General features: G+C 39.7%; 1 protein-coding gene across 2 annotated transcripts in view; it reads right to left on the bottom strand.

Moving 5' to 3' along the window:
- SMAD1 (SMAD family member 1) overlaps window positions 1-20,678 on the bottom strand; it is a 126,322-nt gene that overhangs the window by 30,369 nt on the left and 75,275 nt on the right. For both annotated transcript variants that reach the window (XM_006872271.1, XM_006872270.1), the window contains exon 3: window positions 1,684-1,941. In XM_006872271.1, coding sequence (XP_006872333.1) covers window positions 1,684-1,941 — 258 coding nt within the window. The remainder of the gene's footprint in view (window positions 1-1,683; window positions 1,942-20,678) is intronic.

Genomic DNA, 20,678 nt, shown 5'->3' with positions numbered 1-20,678 from the left:
AGCATATACAACAGAGGCTTGGGAACATATTTTTACCTTAGGGAACGATAAATAACTAGGATACGTACTCTAGACTATCCAGGGTAACTGCTGAACACAAACAGCTAATACAGTTGTTTCAGTTTTTCTCAGTATTGCCACGTCTGACTCTCAGCTGAATTACAACCAAGTAACTCCCACCATCGAACTGCTAACAAAGGCCTTGCTAATAAGCTATGACTCAACAAACCCATACTGGACTATAGGGAGGTTAGCTGGATGCCCTTTTCACCCTTTCTCCAGCTTCTTTGAACTCAGTTTTTCCCCTGCAGCTGTAACGCTAACTCTGATTTACCTCCAGCCAGGAATGAAGACAAAGAGTCTCCTTTGAGACTACATCCAATGAACTTCTGCAAACCAGCTGGTGGAAATTTCATAGGCAACCTACTGCGTAAGCTCTACTGAGAGGGATCAGATAATTATTCGTAGTCCTCTACTCTTCCCCTGACAAGCTGCTCCTAACCCTTTTACAACTTTCTTTCTTCCATACGTCCTCTACTTAGCCTCTGACTTAATCACTGACCGTTAGGAACAAACTGTAAATTCAAGTGATCATCTTTATGTATGTTTGTATTTACTTTTCCACTGTCTGGACCACACTGGATTTGACAGAACTAAACTCCTCACCACTAATCTACTTATCAAATCCACAGGGTCTGGGAGAGAAAGGGGCAGGTAGGAAATCTCAGTAGGTATTTCCTCATTGAAAAACAAAATAAAACAGGCTCAAAATGAAAGCAATCAATCAGTAGATGCAAGCAAACAATATCAAGCCTTGACCACTTCCCATGTTTTCAGGATACACCAGTATTGATGCTGAATTCAAACTTACTTAAAAACGTTTCAAATGGCCCAACAGATATGCTGACCCAATCATTTTCCCTTCTTGAAATGCCAATAGGTATGAAGTATATCTTTGTTTACAGCAAGCTTCTTGAGGTCTACTGGTGAGCAATGTGACACTATCTTTTTTCCTTTCTGAGATGCTTGCTTATTAAGCTATAACTTGAAAATACAATATTCTAAATTTTTTTTTTCGTTGATAAACATTATACCATCAGTTAAATCTTTCAAAAGAGGAAAACTGCTTTTGTCTTTGTTAAATTAAATAAGCAGATGGTTTCCAGTTCTTCTGTTGTAATTCCTTTTATGCTCAAGTATGTGCTTCTTGGGATTCCATCACCATTTAAATGAATTTAATTAAGTAGAGAGGTGTGATCCCTCAGGAAATAGCTTTTCTGAGGCTGCATTTACAACCTGCTTTCTTCTATGTATGAAAACGATGTTCATCAAGGTTGTTTCCCATAACAGCAAATGTGTGTAACAAACCTTTTCTCTTCCTCTCTTTTATCAAGAGCAAAGACTGTAAAACTATGATGCCACTCCCAGAAGGATGCAGCTGTTTCAGAACCGTTTAAAACCAAGGGAAAATAGTTTATTCAAGCACCTATGCCTGACAAATGAAACAAGAAGTTTGCTTACTTGGCTATAAAGCCTTCAATTCATCAAAAGCCACACTATCCACATACCAGAGCACAGTGTCCGCCATACACCAGAACTGGAAAGTTCTCTCCCAGTTCAGATCCCCCTGGGTTCTCTCTGGCACTATGATAACCTAGTATATCACCAAACAGCCCAACCTACCTGGCATCTGGAAAGGGCTTCCTGGGTCTGAGCTGGTGGGAGAGTGAGGGTAAGTGCCACTGCTGCTTCCAGGAGAGTTTGGGTAACTGCTGTTGGGTGAATGAGGAAATGGATGGCTGTTGGGTTGCTGAAAAGAATCCGGGAAAGTGGCATTGAGTGGCATGTGAGGCTCATTTTGTCCTAAGTTACGGAACTGAGCTAAGAGGCTGTGCTGAGGATTATATTCACTGTGTCTTGGAACCAGCACCGGAGGAAGAACTGGAAAAAAAGAAAGAAGAGACAAAAATGAGAATGATAAATATCTGTAATTATGTACAATAAAGCTGAAACATAATCTGAAAGTGACAACACATTATCTGAACCCTGTCTTTAAAGCACCGTCGGATGAAAAGCCCTTTTACACTCAGTAGCAAATACAGTCTCTTTAGAATCATCAACGAGGCATGCCTGAGAGCTGCTTCCTTGATAAGCTGCCTCAGCAAAGTCTTATAAGATACATTTGTTTTCTGTTAAAAAAAAGTTAATGTGGCCCCTCCTCAATTCTTAATTGTTTTTCATTCACTAAGAGCGAACAAAACCACAATTAATGGTATAGATCACCGTTGACAATTCCAGTTTGCAGCTCTAGCTGATAAGGTGTTACACTGAATGGTTAATAATATTTATCGACCAGTCTTAGAAAAAATGAAACTGGACTGAATATTCCTTAGAAACAAGGATGGAGACATCAGTTTGATGACTTTGGACATGCCATCAGGAAAGACTGTTATAATCAGGAAAGACTAATCGCCTCAAAAGGACACTATGCTTGGGAAAGCAGAGGGTGAGGGAGAAGGAGGGAAACCCTCAATGTGACGAAGTGACACAAAAGCCACAACAATGCGTTCAAACACATCAAAGCTCATGAAGATGGCACAGGACGGGAAGAATTTCAAATCTTTTCTCTCAGGATCTTAATGTTAACTCACGTCTCACAGCGTCAACAGGCCATGCAATCACATTTTTCTTAGGAACCTGCTGAGAAGCTAGGAAACCAACTCTCATGTTTCTGAAAACCCTCTGTGAGTTAGAAACCTAAGGTGTCGATAACTAACACATTTTCTGCATCAACCTCCAGAAAACCTGATGTTTGGGAACCTGACAAGGAGGCACAGCTGCTATAAATTTAATATACCTAAGAGTCTAGTGTGGCATTGTAGGATAAGCACTGGGCTGCTAACTGCAAGGGTGGTAGTTCAAACTCATGAGTCTCTCCCTGAAAACCCTACACATGGTTGCTATGAGTTGAAACTGACTTGATGGCACTTAATAACAAAAGGGAAGGATTGACTAATATCAGGGCTAGATCCGAAACTTTTCACTAGGGTAGCCAGAATGTCCTTCCCCAACAATAATACAGGTCCTTGAATTCCTACTACTCTTATGGCCCAACAAAAGCAAAAACAACCAACTGTCATTGATTCCAACTCAGAGCAAGCCTCCGTAGGGTCTTCCAAGGCTATAAATCTTTACAGGAGCAGAAAGTCTCTTCTTTCTCCTGTGGAAAGGTTGGTGGATTCAAACTGCTGACCTTGCGGATAGCAGCTCAACGTGTAACCCACTACATTATCAGGGCTCCTTTTTGGCCCAGCTCAGCAAAGAAATACAAGCCATCTGTAAACTGCACGGGAGGAGTGAGGAAGAGATTTAAAACCTGTTACTGTTGGTTGCCAGAATGTATTTTCCCAAGGAAATAGTATTTAGTGGTACTAGGAATTAAGTAGACTTTTGAGGGCTTCCCAGGGAATCTATCCATAATTTATATCATTTCTATGAGAAAATATGTTACTGACATTTGTATTATCACTTATTTCTGGGACAAGAATTGCCTTTCTTTAAGTAAAAATAAGTTGTGAAGATAGTGAAATTTCCCATACGCTCTATCTTAAATTTCTACATAATCCTGTATCAACAAGAATTGCTGATTTTCTTGTTATGTGATCCCTTAAAAAGAAATCTCTTTCAGTATAATAATAAATATATTTTCTTTTTAGCCCAGTGATGCGACTTGTCCAAACCATCTCATCAAAGTGTGGTAATTTCTCCTTCTACCTTTCAATGAGGAGCGCTAGTGCTGGAAGAGCCCTGGTGGCACTGTAGAATTAGCATTACTGGACTGCTAACCATAAGATCGGCGGTTCAAACCCACCAGCCACTCCACGGGAGAAAGATGAGGTTTTTTGCTCCCATAAAGATTTACAGCCTCAGAAGTCCTATACAAGTTTGCTATGAGTCAGAAGAGACTCAATAGCACTTAACACCATCACAATCGCCTTTCAATAGTTGTCTGAAGTGGAACCTGCTTTGTTTTGTTGAAGTAAGCAGCATATTTATAAAGTCTTCACCTCTCTAATAAGGGGTCTTGGTGTGGTGCTGTGGGCTAATGCTCCAGACTGCAAAGCCGTTTGAACTGCGCAGTCAGCAGTTCAAGCTCACCAGCTGCTCCTTGGACACTCTAAACAGGGTTGCTATGGGTCGGAACTGACTCAGCAGCACTTAACAACAACAAGTCTAATAAAAATCTATAATCAAAAACAACTACAAGCTATTAAGTGGCAGGGTCACTATGAGTCACAACCGACTCCATGGTACTTAACAACAACAACCATGAAATAGTTCAGCATCTTTCAATTTCCTATATAATAATAAACAGTCTTTTTTTTTTCCTTTTAGTTGCTGAAGCTTTAGTTACTATTTTCCAGCTTGCCTTTTAACTAGCTATAGCCTCAATTTTGGAGTCCTGGTGTGGCGCTGTAGGATAAGCACTGGACCATAAAGTCTGTTTGATCCTCAAGGTTGGAGGTTCAAATCCACCACTGGCATCTCTGAAATCCAATACAGGGTCACTATGCATCGGAACTGGACTCCACAGCACTTAACAATGAGCCTCAATTCTGATTCTCATCCTTTTAAAGAGGGCAAACGTCAGTTTCTAAATCCCTCCCACAAATGTAATACCAGATAGCAACTTGATCTAATAAATCTTCTATCTCCCCAAACTTTATGGAGTATCCTCCATGCACACAGATTCTATTACTAGAGCCCCTGTCTTAATAGTGCCTATTGCCAATGTTCCCACTCACAGCAACCCTAAAGGGTCAGTAGAACTGCTCCATAGTGTTTCCAAGGCCGTAAATCTTTACAGAAGCAGAATGCCACATATTTCTCCCATGGAGTGGCTGCTGTGTTTGAAACACTGGCCTTTCAGTTAGCAGTCATGCACTTAACTGATCAACAGCAATAGGTTTGGTTTACTTTCAGTGTTTATGTAATATGAACAACTTAATGTTTTGTTAAGTGCCCTTGAATCGGTTCCGACTCATAGTGACTCTGTAGAGGGTTTCTGAGGAGCAGCTGGTGGGTTTGAACCAAAAACCTTGTGTTTCACAATCCAATGCTGATTCTACATACTCGATTGCTAATCTATGAGTTGGAGTTCTGAGTCTACCCGGAGGTGCTAGAGATCTAACTTCCCAAAAATCAGCCAATGCAAACCCTTTGGAACACAAATGGCAGTTGTCATGAATTGGAACAGACTTGAAGGCAACTAGTTATAACCTAAGAGAATTCTGAATTGAGGATTTACTTATTCATACCGGCTGCAGATGGGGGCAATAGGAAGGAAAGAATTAGCCTGTGCAAGAGCAGCAGCAAAATCCAATGTAGTTTTGCACTCCAAACTGATATTCATTGTGTAAGTGTTCCTGCAGTCACCGTTGTGTCGTGTGTAGTGATTTGGTGGGTAAAGACCAGTGCACATTACAGGTGAGATCAATCAGCTCTTGTAGACCATCTGGGAAGTGATCCACGGAGCACAACAAAGCAGTACCCTAATAGATCAAGAGTGGGGAACATCCAGCCCCGTGGGCCATATAAAGCCTGCAAAATCATTTGGTCTGGCCCTGCCAAGGTAACTGCAGTTCCAGCCATCACGTTATCAACTGGCTAATTTTTAAGATGATAATTTTGTATGGCCTATAAATGACGTTACATGTGAATGATGTTATAAATATCCAAATAGCTCTTGGCAGAAAAAAAGGTTTGCCACCCCTGCTATAGATGAACTTGAACAAATAACTTTTTTAAAAAAATCAACTCTGATCACTAAAAGAATTTTGCTACTGCTGAGATCTTTATACAAGTACTGCTTGACAGATGTAGGCTTTTAAAACTGTATTAAGGAATAACATACATAAAGTACACTGTGGTGTAGTGAATTATTTAATATTAATGTCCCTTCTAGCTTTAGTCTTTGTAACTCTCACCAAACGGTGCTTTTCCTGATGGTTCTTGGTGAGAGAAGGTGGAAGAAGATACTGATTGGGTGATATGCTTCAGCTGTGAGTGACTGTTACCAGAGTAAACTGACTGTAAAAATTTGGAATTGTAACATGAGTATAAAATAATTCATCTTAAAAGAAGGAGGGGGGAATCCAAGATGAAGAGCCACGAGTGGGCCCCAAGATCGGTGTACCACTGAACCTCCCTGACTCAGAGACAGAAAGCTGTGACACCAGAGGAGTGGCAGAGAAGCAGCAGAACCAAGAGCCAGCGCACGAGATAAAGTGCTGGGATTCCCAGTCCATAGAACAAGTAAAGCTGAGCGACTTTGGAAAGGCAGTTTGCTTGCAAAGTGGGGTGCCTCTAGGTACTTAACTGGGGAAGCTAGATTTGCTAACCCATGGAGCTAGAACCTAATGCCTTCAGACTGAGGCTTACAATGGAGCGGGGTATGCCCTGTGGGCATGTATCAGCAGCCCTAAAAGACCTTTGTAACTTTGCCCAGGCACAGAGATGCTTGCCCGTGGGCATGGTTTGGTAAGACCAGTCCTGACTAGAAGTGGTGTGCCTGGAGCATTTTCTGATCCTACACTGTAAAGTTACAGATTAACTTCTCTAATCAGCCCCATAATGGTGACTATGATGTCTGGGTTTCATGTGACCACTGTACCACAGTAGTAGGTGCTTTGAGAGGGATGGTTGGTGCCCTATTTTTTACATGTACACATCTTGATATAAATGGAATTGTATATATTCTTTTCTGGTTTCTTTGGCTCAACATTATGCCTGAGAGATTCATCCAATGATGTGTGTTTATTTTATTGCATGACTGTACTATATCTTGAAGGAGACTAAAGATATGTGTCAACTAAATATAATATATGATCTTGGCTTATATCAAGACAAATCACAACATGGGACGTTATTGGGCCAATTGAAAATGTAGAAAATGATTGATTTCATATGAGATAAACTCTTCTCTCTCTCACACACACAAACACACACACACACACACACACACACACACAAAACAACTGCCATCAAGTCAATTCCGATTCACAGCAACTCTGTAGGACAGAAGAACTGCTCCATAAGGTTTCCCAGAATGTAAATCTTTACCGGAGGAAACAGCCTCGTGTTTCTTCCTCACAATTTGCCTTTTCTGGAGGTAGGGGCTGCAGCAGCGGGCTTTTATGCTGACATTTTCAAAGAATTTAGGAAAAGTATTTATTTTGGAGTCTTGGTGTGACATTGTGGGTTAATGTGTTGGACTACACAGTCAGTGTGAACCACAGGTCGGAGGTTCAAGCTCACCAGTCACTCCTTGGAAACCCTGTACAGAGTCGCTATGGGTCGGGAAGGACTTGACAGCACTTCTCAGCAACAATCAACATTTTACAGAACAGCTTTCAAATTGGGTTTCTCTTGTTTCTCAGGGATCTTTGGTTGAACCACTATATGAGGCTTCTCTGTAATAAACAATCACCAGTGTGAACCCCTGGATTTCTATTGTCTGTTACAAACCTTATTTTGATGCTCACAGTGTTCTAAATTTGGCCCAGTCAAGACGGTCACTGTATCTATTTGACATGCTCCCATTTTTCTAGTACACTTACTCCTCTCCTACCAATATGATTAGGTTCCAAAGATCAGGCTGTTATGAGGGGAAACTAGAAGATGCAAAATTAGAAGATGACCACATCAGATCACAAAATGGCCAAATTATATCATGACAATAACTGCCAAACCAATGAGACTCAAGGCCCAGCCAAGGTAATACATAACTTTCACCATCACAGCCAATGTTACTCTTGCCTCTCACCTAGGCATATCATCAATACATAAAATAGTAAAGTTTTCCATTCTTGTTATTAATGTGAAATGTTGGGTAACAAGGCAGGTGATAAGTGAGTAGATGTACTTTTTAAATTTCTGGCACAAAATGATCCAGACTTATCTTAGACCTCCCTTTCTCCAGCCCTGGACTCCCTGGTTCTTTTTAGTGGAGAATGAGATTTATGAACTAAGGTCTTGGATTTCATTCTGTCCTACGCTGGGGTCTAGGTGTATTTACTTAATATAACTCTATGTATCATGGAGGACACTTCTAGTGTGGCACTGTAGGATCAGTATTGGACTGCGAACTACAAGGCTGGCAGTTCAAAACCACCAACTAACTGCTCCTCAGAAACCCTATACAGGGTCACTATGAGTTGGAACCGACTCGATGGCACTTAACACCATTAGTGATTGAAAAAACAACAATGATCTTAATCTATTTTCCCTTTACTCAACAGTTTCAATCCAAATTTTAAAGCTGCACTCTTTTGTTAGGACATGTAAAATTGACACAATATAGTTTCATCCATGTCCTCCATTTTTATTCTTAATGTTGACTCTACAATTAAACATGTAAAACACTCATTACTCTGTTTTTTGCCAAACTTTCCCTGGTCACCTCTTAACTGATTAGCAGTAAGAACTCACTAATATAGTCCCATACATTTAAAACTTTTCTCTAGCCTTTGATACTTGAAGCACAGCATGGCTTGCACTTCTTTTAAATTTCTTGAAAAACTTTTTTTGATGACGAATCTTTCGGTATAATATATGACTCAGATTCCAACCTTATAGTCTTACCTTAAAAATGATTTCGTTCTTTTTTTTATTTGCCTAGAGGCCCTAAATATTTGTAGTCTTACTAAAATGTGCCTAATAAAGACTTACTAGAATCAGTCTCAGTGTTGATTATTATAGGTGACAGTGGTTCATTTCCATTTGTAGATTTAGGTTTTCATTTACTCCCCCTCAAAGTTTTCTTGGTTTGTAGCTGTAATTATTAATTCGGTTTCACTGACTCCCTCATCTACTTCCATCTCTGGGCTAGAGGATAGCCTTTACTTGTCTTCCATTTGAGTCCATTTTTTCTCTGACCCTTTTGCTTTTCTATCTTCTTTTCATTCTCTTATTTATTTTCTTCATTGAACCTTATTAAATTTGAATACAAAGCTGTTCTCCCTTTGGCATGCTGTAACTTATTCTTTATTCTTTTTATTTCCTGAGGCCCATCAACTCTTATTGATTTTCTTCCAATTTTTTGTCCACTTCTGAACTCACCTTATGAATTTCTGTCCCCCTTCCAAAATTGTTGAAGATATTTAATTTGTTTTGAAGTACTGTCTTATACTTAACTCTTTTAAGCCACATAAATGAAGGAAACATTTGTAAAACATATATCTGAAAATGGCTTTATGTCCTGAATATCTATCTGCCTGTTGGCATCCAGTCAATACTGACTATATATAAAGAGCTCTTATAAATCATGAATAAATAAAATCCCATCCAATTAAAAAAAAGGCAAGATTTGAATAGACTTTTCATAAAAGAATATAAACAGATGGCAAATAAACATGTGAAAAGATATTCAAAATTATTAGTCATTGTTGTTGTTTAGTGCCATCAAGGCAGTTCCAACTCATAGTGATCCTTTGTAGGATTTCCAAAGAGCAGTTGGTGAGTTTGAACCACCTAACTGTGGTTTAAATAGACCTTGCAGGCCAGTGCTTATCCCATAGCAATACAAATTAAAGCCACAATGATATACTGACACAAATCTACAACGATGTTTAAAATTAAAAGTACTGATCATCCCAAGTGTTGGGCAATAGGGATTCTCAAACATTGTGGGTGGAAATGTAAAATAGCACCAACACGTTGGACAACATTTTGACAGTTTTTTGAAAAGTTAAACATACACCATCATATGACTCAGACATTCTACTTCCAAGTATTTACCCAAGCAAAATGCAAATATAGGTTCATACAAAGAGCCATATATTTAATTTGTGGTAGCTAAAAACAAGAAACGAATAAATAATGGTATATCCATACAATGCAATACTACTCAGCAATAAAAAGAATGAAGTATTGCTTCATGTAACATGTATCAATCTTAAAATAATTAGACCAGACCATAAAGACTGCATATTGAATAATTCCACGCGTGCAAAATTCAGAATATGGTAACATTCTGCAGTGCCTGACAGCGAGCAGATCAGTAGTTGCTTGGGGGTAGGTGCTTGGGGGTAGGGGTAGGGCTGGAAAGAGGGATCACAAAGGTGTAGGAGTAATGTTCTGAGTGATGAGTATGTTCATTTTCATGACTGCACTGATGCTTTCATACATATGTCAAAACTTAACAGATCAGTGGAGGGATGGTATGAAGGCATGAAGTGGCAGGCTTACAAGTTTTCAAGAGGGAGTTTAGTTTCAGAGTGTGCAGGGGAAAGTAGAATCCCAGGATATGGGGATAAGATTCTTAAGATTCAATAGTGAATAACTGTAATCATGACTAATTGCGACTGTCACAACTGTAAGGTAGAAGTTTTGTAACAAAAGGGGGGCAGTAATCTTCTACCACTCGTCTGTCAGTTTGTTGTATTGTACTGGCTTGTGATTCTGTGATTCTGGAAGCTATGGGTATTTTAAATACAAGGAGGGTCATCCATGGTGGACAGGTTTCAGATGAGCTTCCAGACTAAGACAGACTAGGAAGAAGGAGTGACGAACTACTTCCGAATGTTTAGTCACTGAAAATCTTATGAATAGCAAAGAAACACTGTCATATATAGTGCCAGAAAATGAGCCCCTCAGGTTGGAAGGCACTCAAAATACATCTGGGGAAGAGCTGCCTCCTCAAAGTAGAGCTGACCTTGATTATGCGAATAAAGTAAAGCCCTCTGGATGTTCATTTGCTGATGGGGCACAACTCAAAATGAAGAGAAAGAGTTGTAAACATCCATTAACAATCAGAACATGGAACGTACTAATTATGAATTGTACATTCATAAATTTCAAAACTATGAAATTAAAAATTGTAAAAAAAATGAAATGGAATGAATAAACATCGATATCTTAGGCATTAGTGAGCTGAAATGGACTAGCATTGGCCATTCTGAATCTGACAGCCACATGTTTTACTATGTCAGCAATGACAAATTGAAGAGAAATGGTGTTGCATTCACCATCATAAAGAACATATCCAGATGAGTCATAAGGTACAACGTGGTCTATGATAGGATAAAATCCATGCGCCTGCAGTGAAGACCAGTTAATACCACTATTATTCAAATTTACGCACCAACCACTAAAGCCAGTGAAGATGAAACAGAAGAATTTTATCAACTTCTTCAATCTGAAATTGATCAAACATGCAATCAAGATGTATTGATCATTACCGGTGATTGAAATGCAAAGGTTGGGAACAAAGAGGAAGGCTCAGTAGTTGGAAAATATGGCCTTGGTGATAGAAATAATGCTGGAGAATGCATGATAGAATTCTGCAAAACCAATGATTTGTTCATTTCAAATACCTTCTTTAGACAGAATGTTGTTGTTAGGTGCCATCAAGTTGGTACTGACTCATAGAGAGCCTATGCACAGCAGAACGAAACAGTGCCCGATCCTGAGCCAACCTAACTACTGTTGCCACGCTTGAGTCCATCGATGCTGCCACTTGGCCAATCAATTTCACTGGGGTCTCCCTCTTTTTCTCTGACCCTTCACCTTACCAAACATGATATCCTTCTCCAGGGACTGGTCCCTCCTGACAACATGTCCTAAGCATGAGAGACGAAGCCTGGCCATCCTGGCCTCCAAGGAGCACTCTGGCTTGCACTTCTTCCAAAACGGATCTATTGGTTCTTTTGGCAGCCCATGGAAATTTCAATATTTTCCTCCAACACCACAAAAGAGACGAATATACACATGGACCTCACCAGATGGAATACACAGATATCAAATTCACTACATCTGCGGAAAGAGACGATGGAAAACATCTGTATCATCAGTCAAAACAAGGTCTGGGCAGACTGTGGAACAGACCATCAATTACTCATATGCAAATTCAAACTGAAGCTGAAGAAAATGAAAACAAGTCCAGGAAAGCCAAAATATGACCTTGAATATATTCCACCTGAATTTAGAGATCATTTGAAGAACAGATAAGATACATTAAGCACGAAAGACCAAAGACCAAAAGAGTTATGGGATGACATCAAGAACATCATAGATGAAGAAAGCAAAAAGTCATTAAGAAAAAAGAGCATAATAGATTTCAGAAGAGACACTGAAACTTGATCTCCAATGTAGAGATGCTAAAGCAAATGGAAGAAATGAGGAGGTCCAAGAGCTGAAAAGAAAATTTCAAAGGTCATCTCGAGAAGACAAAGTCAAATATTACAACAAAATGTGCAAAGATCTGAAGTCAGAAAACCAAAAAGGAAGAACATGCTTAGCATTTCTCAAGCTGATGGAACTGAAGAAAAAAATTCAAGCCTCGACTTTCGTTATTGAAAGATTCTCTGGGCAAATTATTGAATGATGCAGAAAGCATCAAGAGAAGATGGAAGGAATACACAGAGTCACTGTACCAAAAGGAAATGGTTAATGTTCAACCGTTTCAAGAGGTAGCATATGATCAAGAGCCAATGATACTGAAGGAGGAAGTCCAAGGTGTATTGAAGGAATTGGCAAAGAACAAGGCACCAGGAACTGATGGAATAAAAATTGAAAATTTTCAAAAAAGTGAGGTGGCACTGGAGGCACTCACTCATCTCTTCCAAGAAATTTAGAAGACAACTATCTGGCCGACTGATTGAAAGAAATTCGTATTTGTGCCCATTCCAAAGAGAGGTGACCCAAAGGAATGCGGAAAACATTGAACAATCTCTTTGATATCCCATGTGAGTAAAGTTTTACTAAAGGTAATACAGAAATGGCTGCAAGCGTACATTGACAGAAAACTTCCAGAGGTTCAAGTTGGATTCAGAAGAGGCCGTGGGATGAGGGACATCATTGCTGATGTCCGACAGATCTTAGCCAAAAGCTTAGAATCCCAGAAAGATGTTTACCTATGCTTTATTGATTATGCAAAGGCTTTCAATTGTATGGATCATGTATGGCAAGCTATGGACAACATTGCGAAGTATGAATATTCCTGAACGCTTAATTGTGCTCATGAGGAATCTGTACCTGGACCAAGAGGCAGTTGTTCGAACACAACATGAGAATACTGAATGGTTTAAAAGAAAGGTGTGTGACAGAGTTGTTTTCTTTCACCATACTTATTCAACTTGTAAACTGAGAAAATAATCTGAGAAGATGGGTTAGATGAATTATATGAAGAAAAACGTGGCATCAGGATTGCAGGAAGACTCATTAACAACCTGCGATATACAGATGATACAACCTTGCTTGCTAAAAGTGAAGAGGATTGAACATATTTACTGATGAAGATCAAAGAACACAACCTTCAGTATGGATTGCATCTCAATGTGAAGGAAACAAAAACCCTCTCCACTGGACCAATAAACAACATTCTTATCAATGGAGAAAAGATTGAAATTGTCATGGACTTTATTCTTCTTGGATCAACTATCAACACTCATGGAAGCAGTAGTAAAGAAATCAAACGATGTATTGCACTGCGCAAACCTGTTGCACAGGACCTTTTTAAAGTGTTGAAGAGCAAAGATGTTAGCTTGAGGACTAAGGTGTGCTTGATCCAATTTTCAATAACCTCATATGCATGCGAAAGCTGGACATTATCATTATCAATAAGGAAGACTGTAGAAGAATTGATGCTTTTGAGTTATGGTGTTGGAGGAGAATATTGAAAATGCCAAGGGCTGCCAAAAGGACCAACAGATCTTTGTTGGAAGAAGTGCAGCCAGAGTGCTCCTTGGAGGCCAGGAAAGCCAAACTTCGTCTTTCATACTTCAGACACATTTTCAGGAGGGACCAGTCACTGGAGAAAGGACATCATGTTTGGTAAGGTGGAGGGTCAGAGAAAAAGACAAAGACCCCCAAGTGAGGTGGATTGGCAAAGTAGCAGCATCAATGGGTTCAAGCATGGCAACAATTGTGAGGCTGGCCCAGGACTGGGCAGTGTTTCATTCTGTCGTGCATGGGGTTGCTATGAGTCAGTATCGACTCGATGGCACCTAACAACAACAACAACAACAACAGTTAATCTTACATTCCAGGAACAGAGGACCCTAGGACCATCAAGGGAGAAGTACATGAGTGGAATGTGGGACCCTATCCCAGAGAAACAGAGTGACATCAGAGAAGGAGGCAGAGATGAGGACATGGAGAAATAGAGCAGCTGAGAACTTTAGACTCATGGAAAGAGAAAGGCTGTGTGCTTATGGTCAGGAGGCAGGCTTACAGAATGTGCCCTTTGATTGTTTAAGTTATTATATATTCCTTAATTTTTTTAATTTTTTTTTTAATTTAAGGTTTTTATTGTGGAATGAGTGAAAGTTTACAGGGCACATCATCAGTTTCACATTCAGCCATTCATATAACTTGTTTCATTACATTGATTATAATCCCCTCCATATACCATCAGTTAAAAGTATTTCTCTCTATCCACTTCAGCTTTTTAAAAAAAACACACACACACAAAAAAAACCCACTCAGGCATATATGATAATTTACATCTCCAGAGGGCACATTCTGCAAGTCTGCTCCTGGCCACCAGTTCTTAGTCCTTCTCTTCTTAGTTGATGAATCTAGAGTCCTCAGCCGCTTCCCCTCTCCATGCCCCCATCTCTGCCTCCATCTCTGGCACTGCTGCTTCTCTGGATAAGGTCCCTCACTCTGCTTGTGTGTTCCTCTCTTGATGGTCCTAGGGTCCTCTGTTTCTGGACTGTAAGATTAACCACTCCCCTTTTTTTTGTTACAAAACTTCTACCTTTACAAGTGTGACAGTTGCGATTAGTCATGATAACAGTTATTCACTACTGAATCTTAAGAATCTTATCCCCATCTCCTGTCACCAGACCCATCTAGACAAGATGACAGCTATTCAGTGGGGATTCTTTCTTTCCCCCCACCCTCTTAAACTAAGCTCCCTCTTGAAACCTTGTAAGCCAGTCACTTCGTGCCTTTATTGCCCCTTTATTTTAGGTAGCCAATGTCTAAGTTGCTGAGTGTTTTTGTGTACATGAAAAAAAAGAGAAAAAAAATAGAGGGAATAACAGTAAATACTGTTGAATGGTGACTCATAGAGGGGATTGCAATTATTGCAATGATACAAAATACGATAGGATGAGTGCAAAACTTATGTTTTCCCATGTAAACTATCCCTCAATGCACAATAAAAGCTTAAAAAGAAACAGATTATGTGCTTTAAATATGTATGATCTGTTCCACAAAAATCATCTTTCAATGATGTATTAAGCACTAAATTGTAAAGAAGAAATTTCAAACTTTTACCAATTTCTAAAAACAGATAATGTTTTCTACTACCCAATCCTTTGTCAGATTCCTGGTTTGGCACTATGGGTTAATGTGCTGGATTGCAAAGCTGTTTTGAACCACAACATTGGTGGTTCAAGTTCACCAGCCGCTCCCCTTGGGAATCCTGTACAGGGTCACTATAGGTTGGAACTGACAGGATGGCACTTAACAACAACAAATCCTTGTCCACTCTGATGTTCAAGATTTGGGGACTTTAGCAACCAACTGGAAGTTATCCATATTTTTGCCCATACAAAGAAAGGTGATTCAACAGAATGCAGAAAGTATCCAATAATACCACTAATACAAGTAAAATTTCATTGAACACAACTTAAAAACGGTTGCAGCAGTACATATGTCTACAGGGAACTGCTAGAAATTCAAGCCAATTCAGAAGAGGATCAGGAATAGAGGGATCTTGGATGGTATCAGAGAATACCAGAAATTTGTTTACCTGTGTTTTACTGATTATGTAGAAGTATCCAACTATGTGGAACATAAATTATGGAGAATGCTGTGAAAAAATGGAAATTCCAGAACACTTCATTGTGTGCATGCAGAACATGGACAAGTGGACTTCCAACAATTCATGGAAAAATTCCATTACCTTTTAATTCTATTTTCCTACAAACTTTTGGAAGCTTTAGAGGAAGTCATCTGAACACAAGGGAATGTTGCATGGTTTAAAATCAGGAAAGGTTTGTGTCGGGTTGTATACTTTCATTATATCTATTCAATCTCTATGCCAAGCAAATAATCTGAAAAGTTGACTATATGAAGAACAACGTGGCATCAGGCTTAGAGGAAGAGTCATTAACAACCTGCAACATACAGATGACACAACCTGGATGGTGAAAAAGACTTAAGCACTTACTGGTGAAGACTGAAAATGACAGCCTTCAATATCGATTACACCTCAATATAAAGAAAACAAAGACCCTCACAACTGGACCAGTCGACAATATTATGATAATGGGAAAAAAGACTGACTTTATCAAGGATTTCACTTTATTTGAATCCACAACTAACATCCATGGAAGTAGCAGTTAAGAAATCAACTGACGTATTGCATTGGGAAAACCTGTTTGCAAAAGACGTTTTTAAAGTGTTAAAAAGCACTTTAAAGTGAGGATTAAGGTGTATTTGACCCAAGCCAGGATACCATTTTCAACTGCCTCATATACATGCAATAGCTTGACAATGAATAAAGAAGAGGGACGAAGAATCGACGCCTTTGAATTATGATGTTGGCAAAGAAAATGCAATATACCATGCAATGCCAGAAGAATGAACAAATCTGTCTTAGAAGAAATACTACTGGAATGCTCCTTAGAAGGATGGCAAGATTTCATCTTAGGTATGTTATCAGGAGGGCAGGAGTGGCATCAGAGGATAGACACTCGATTTTCAGGTTGGTCTGAATTTCAAGTTCGGCGGTTCAAACTCACCAACCACTCCTCAGAAACCCTATATGAGGGTTTCCCTATACTGGATGGCACTTATCAAAACATCCCAAGGGCTCAGTCTCTAGATAAGGGCATAGTATTTGGGAAAATAGAGGATGAGCAAAACGAAGAGATGGGTTGACAAAGTGGCTGCACCAATGGGCTCAACCATGGCAATGACTGTAAAGATGGACTGTTCTGCTGGACACAGGGTTGCTAAGAGTCAGAATCAACTCAATGGCCCCTAACAACAACAAGGCTGAGCTCTGAGTTTTATCCTACTACCTCTACTTCAGAGTCTTGGTATGGCGCTGTGGGTTAGTGGACTGCAGAGTCATTTGAACCACAAGGTCAGTGGTTCAAGCTCAACAGCCGCTCCTCGGAAACCCTAGACAGGGTCGCTATGAGTTGGAACCAACTCGACGGCACTTAACAACCACCACCACCACCTCTCTACTTTGGGGATTATAAAAGTATTATCTTCCAATTCAGAATCCACATCCAGGAAAAAATCTTCCAGTTGACTATCACCAGATAAAAAGCCTGGGTGGTAGTTAAGTGGGTGCTAACAGAAAGGTCAGCAGTTTGAACCCACCAGCAACTCTACTGGGAAAAGATGGGACAGTCTACTTCTGTAAAGCTAACAGTCTTTGGAACCTCATGGGGCAGCAGTTTTATTCTGTCCTACAGGGTGTATCACATATACCAGCTCTTACAATAAAAATCAAAGGATGAAAAGGGAAGCACTGCAAGGAAGTCTCATGGTAAAGTGGTGACAACAATTTAGACTTATGATATCTTAGGTTCTCCATTAGCCAGGGGCCGACTCCACAGCAGCCACCAAAAGGAACAGTAATGAGCCACTGATGTTAATAAGCTTGCTGTTGTTGTTATGTGCCATGGAGTCGGTTCCGACTTACAGCGACCCTGTACAGGGTTTCCGAGGTTGTAAATCTTTATGGGAGCAGAAAGCCTCATCTTTCTCCTGCAAAACAGCTGGTAGTTTCGAACTGCTGACCCTGAGGATCGCAGCCCGATTCATAACCACTACGCTACCAAAGCTCCTTGAATTGTGAGGTTACAAAGGTCAAAATAAACATATATCCTACACATTCTTGGGAGAGACTGTCTGTTACATTTATACTAAAAGTTCAATTTAACCCTTGATGAAGAGCTACAATTAGGGCTACAAACCCATTCAAATTACCCTCAGAACCTCTGAGACATTTTCCCAGTATGTTTCAATGTTTTCCACCATAGTAAACTTCAGTGACAGAAGACCATGGACTCATGCCCATGGTCCATCGAAAGTCCAGTGGCTCCACTGGAATTCCACTAAATTGTAGCTTTATCTTACAAAGTCATATACAGTTGTGTTCGATCAAATGTAAACCTCACACTTTAAATTATATACAATCAAGGAAAATTGATGCTCCAGAAAGAGGTACCATGCTACATAAGGCTCTGAGTACACAGTATAGCGCACTGTGCTGAAGTTACTAATAAATCCAATTTGAATGTAGATTTCCTATTTAGTCACAGTTTCACACATAATTTCACACATAATAACAAGTTATTAATTTCTTGGAAAATTATAACAAAGGTTATTGGTAATAACAAGTGAAGAAATGTTGTTATTGTTAAGTGTTGTTGAGTTGGTTTGGACCCTGTATAGAGTTTCTGAGGCTGTGAATCTTCACGGGAGCAGAAAGCCTCATCTTTCTCCTGAGAAGAGGTCAGCAGGCACAAATCATGGACTATGTGGTTAACAGCCTAGTGCTTATCATATGAAGCCACTGCCTTCTCAAGTGCAGAGACAGATAAGAAAAAAAATCTAGAATCAAGAAGACATAAGTTGATTGTAGGTGATCACAATATTCAGCAAGATTCACATTAACACTACTATCATAAATATTTACTGTGAGCCTGTAATTATGCTAAGTAGGTCCACCTTTTTACAGATAACAGTGCTTTGCTGTGTTGTTATTAAGCGCCCTTAAGTCAGTTCCGACTTACAGCAACCCTATAAATGGTTTCCAAGGAGTGGCTGGTGAGTTTGAACCACCGACCTTGTGGTGCAAACGGACCTTGTGGTCCAGTGCTTTATCCCACAATGCTACTTAGAGATAAGCTTTAGTTATCTAGTGCTACTATAACAGAAATACCACAAGTGAGTGTTTTTAACAAATAAATTTTCTCAATTTAGCAGGTTTTGTGTGCCATAGAGTAGATTCCAACTCATAACAACTCCATAGAACTGGAGACTCCTGGTATGGTGCTACAGGATAAGCACGGGACGGAGAACCACAAAGTCAGCGGTTCCAACCCACCAGGTGCTCCTGAGAAACCCTGTACAGGGTGGCTATGAGTCTATCAATCACTATCAATCGACTCGATGACAACTCACAACAACAAAGAATCTTTACAGAAGCAGACTGCCAGTTCTTTTTTCCATACAAAGTTAAGTGTCATCGAGTTGCTAGTGGGTTAAAACTGTTGGCATTTCGGTTAGCAGCTGAACATTTAACCATTGCATCACCAGGGATTTTGTTGTTAGGTGCCTTCGAGTCAGTTCCAACTCATAGCGACCCTATGCACAACAGAATGAAACACTGCCCATTCCTGTACAATCCTCACATTCGTCAAGCTTGAGTCCATTGCTGCTGCCACTGTGCCGATTCATATCATTTTTCGCTGACCCTCCGCTTTACTAAGCATGATGTGTCTCTTGATAATATGTCTGAAGAAAGAGATAAAGCCTCGCCATCCGGACTTCTAAGGAGGAATCTGGCTATACTTCTTCCAACACAGATGTTTGTTCTTCTGATAGTCCACACTACTTTTAATATTCTTTTCCAACACCGTAACTCAAATGCATCCATTCTTCTATGGTCTTCCTTATTCATTGTCCAATTTTCAAATTTCTATGAGGCTACTGAAAATACCATGGCTTGGGTCAGGCACACTACAGTCCTTAAACTGACATCTTTGCTCTTCAACACTTTAAAAAGATCTTGTGTAGAAGATTTGCCTAATGCAATACGTCATTTCATTTCTTGATTGCTGTTTCCATGAGTGTTGATGGTGGATCCAAGCAAAATCAAGTCTCTGATAAGTTGATTCTTTTCTCTATCGTGATGTTATTTATTAGGCCAGTGGTAAGGATTTTTGTTTTCTTTTCATTGAGGTACAACCCATACTAAAAGCTGTGGTCGTCATCAGCAAGTATTTTAAGTCCTCTTCACTTACTACAGCAAGCAAGGTTGTATCACCTGCATATCCAAGGTTGTTAATGAGTCTTCCTTCAATCCTGATGCCTCGTTCTACTTCATATAAGCCACGTTCTTGAATTATTACTCAGCATACAGTTTGAATAGGTACGTTATACACTTTTCCTAATTTTAACCCATTCAGTGTCCCCTTGTTCTCTTGGTCTATGTACAGGTTCTTCATGAGCACAATTAAAGTGTTCTGATAAAACCATTCTTTGCAATGTTTTCCATAGCTTGTCATGTACCTCAGAGTTGAAAGCCTTTGTGTAGACAATAAAGCACAGGTAAACATCTTTCTGGTATGCTCTGCTTTTGGTCAAGATCCATCTGACATCAGCAATGATATCCCTTGTACCATGTCCTCGTCTGAATCCAGATTGAACTTCTGGCAGTTAATGTACTATTGCAGATTTTTTTTAGTTATCTTTAGCAAATTTTACTTGCATGTTATGTAACTGATATTGTCTGATTTCCACATTCTTTTCAGTCACTTTTCTTTGGGATGGACAGAAATATGGATATCTTCCAATCAGTTGGTCAGACAATTGTCTTCTAAATGTCATGGCATAGATGAGTGAGTGCCTCCAGTGTTGCATCAATTTTTTGAAAGATTTCATTTTGGATTCTGTCAATTCCTGAACCTACTGGTTAC

Source organism: Chrysochloris asiatica, unplaced genomic scaffold (genome assembly GCF_000296735.1).
Source record: "Chrysochloris asiatica unplaced genomic scaffold, ChrAsi1.0 scaffold00190, whole genome shotgun sequence".
NCBI lineage: Eukaryota > Metazoa > Chordata > Mammalia > Afrosoricida > Chrysochloridae > Chrysochloris > Chrysochloris asiatica.
The sequence above is the reverse complement of the archived record's forward strand: the minus strand, read 5'-3'. Positions and strand labels throughout refer to the sequence as shown.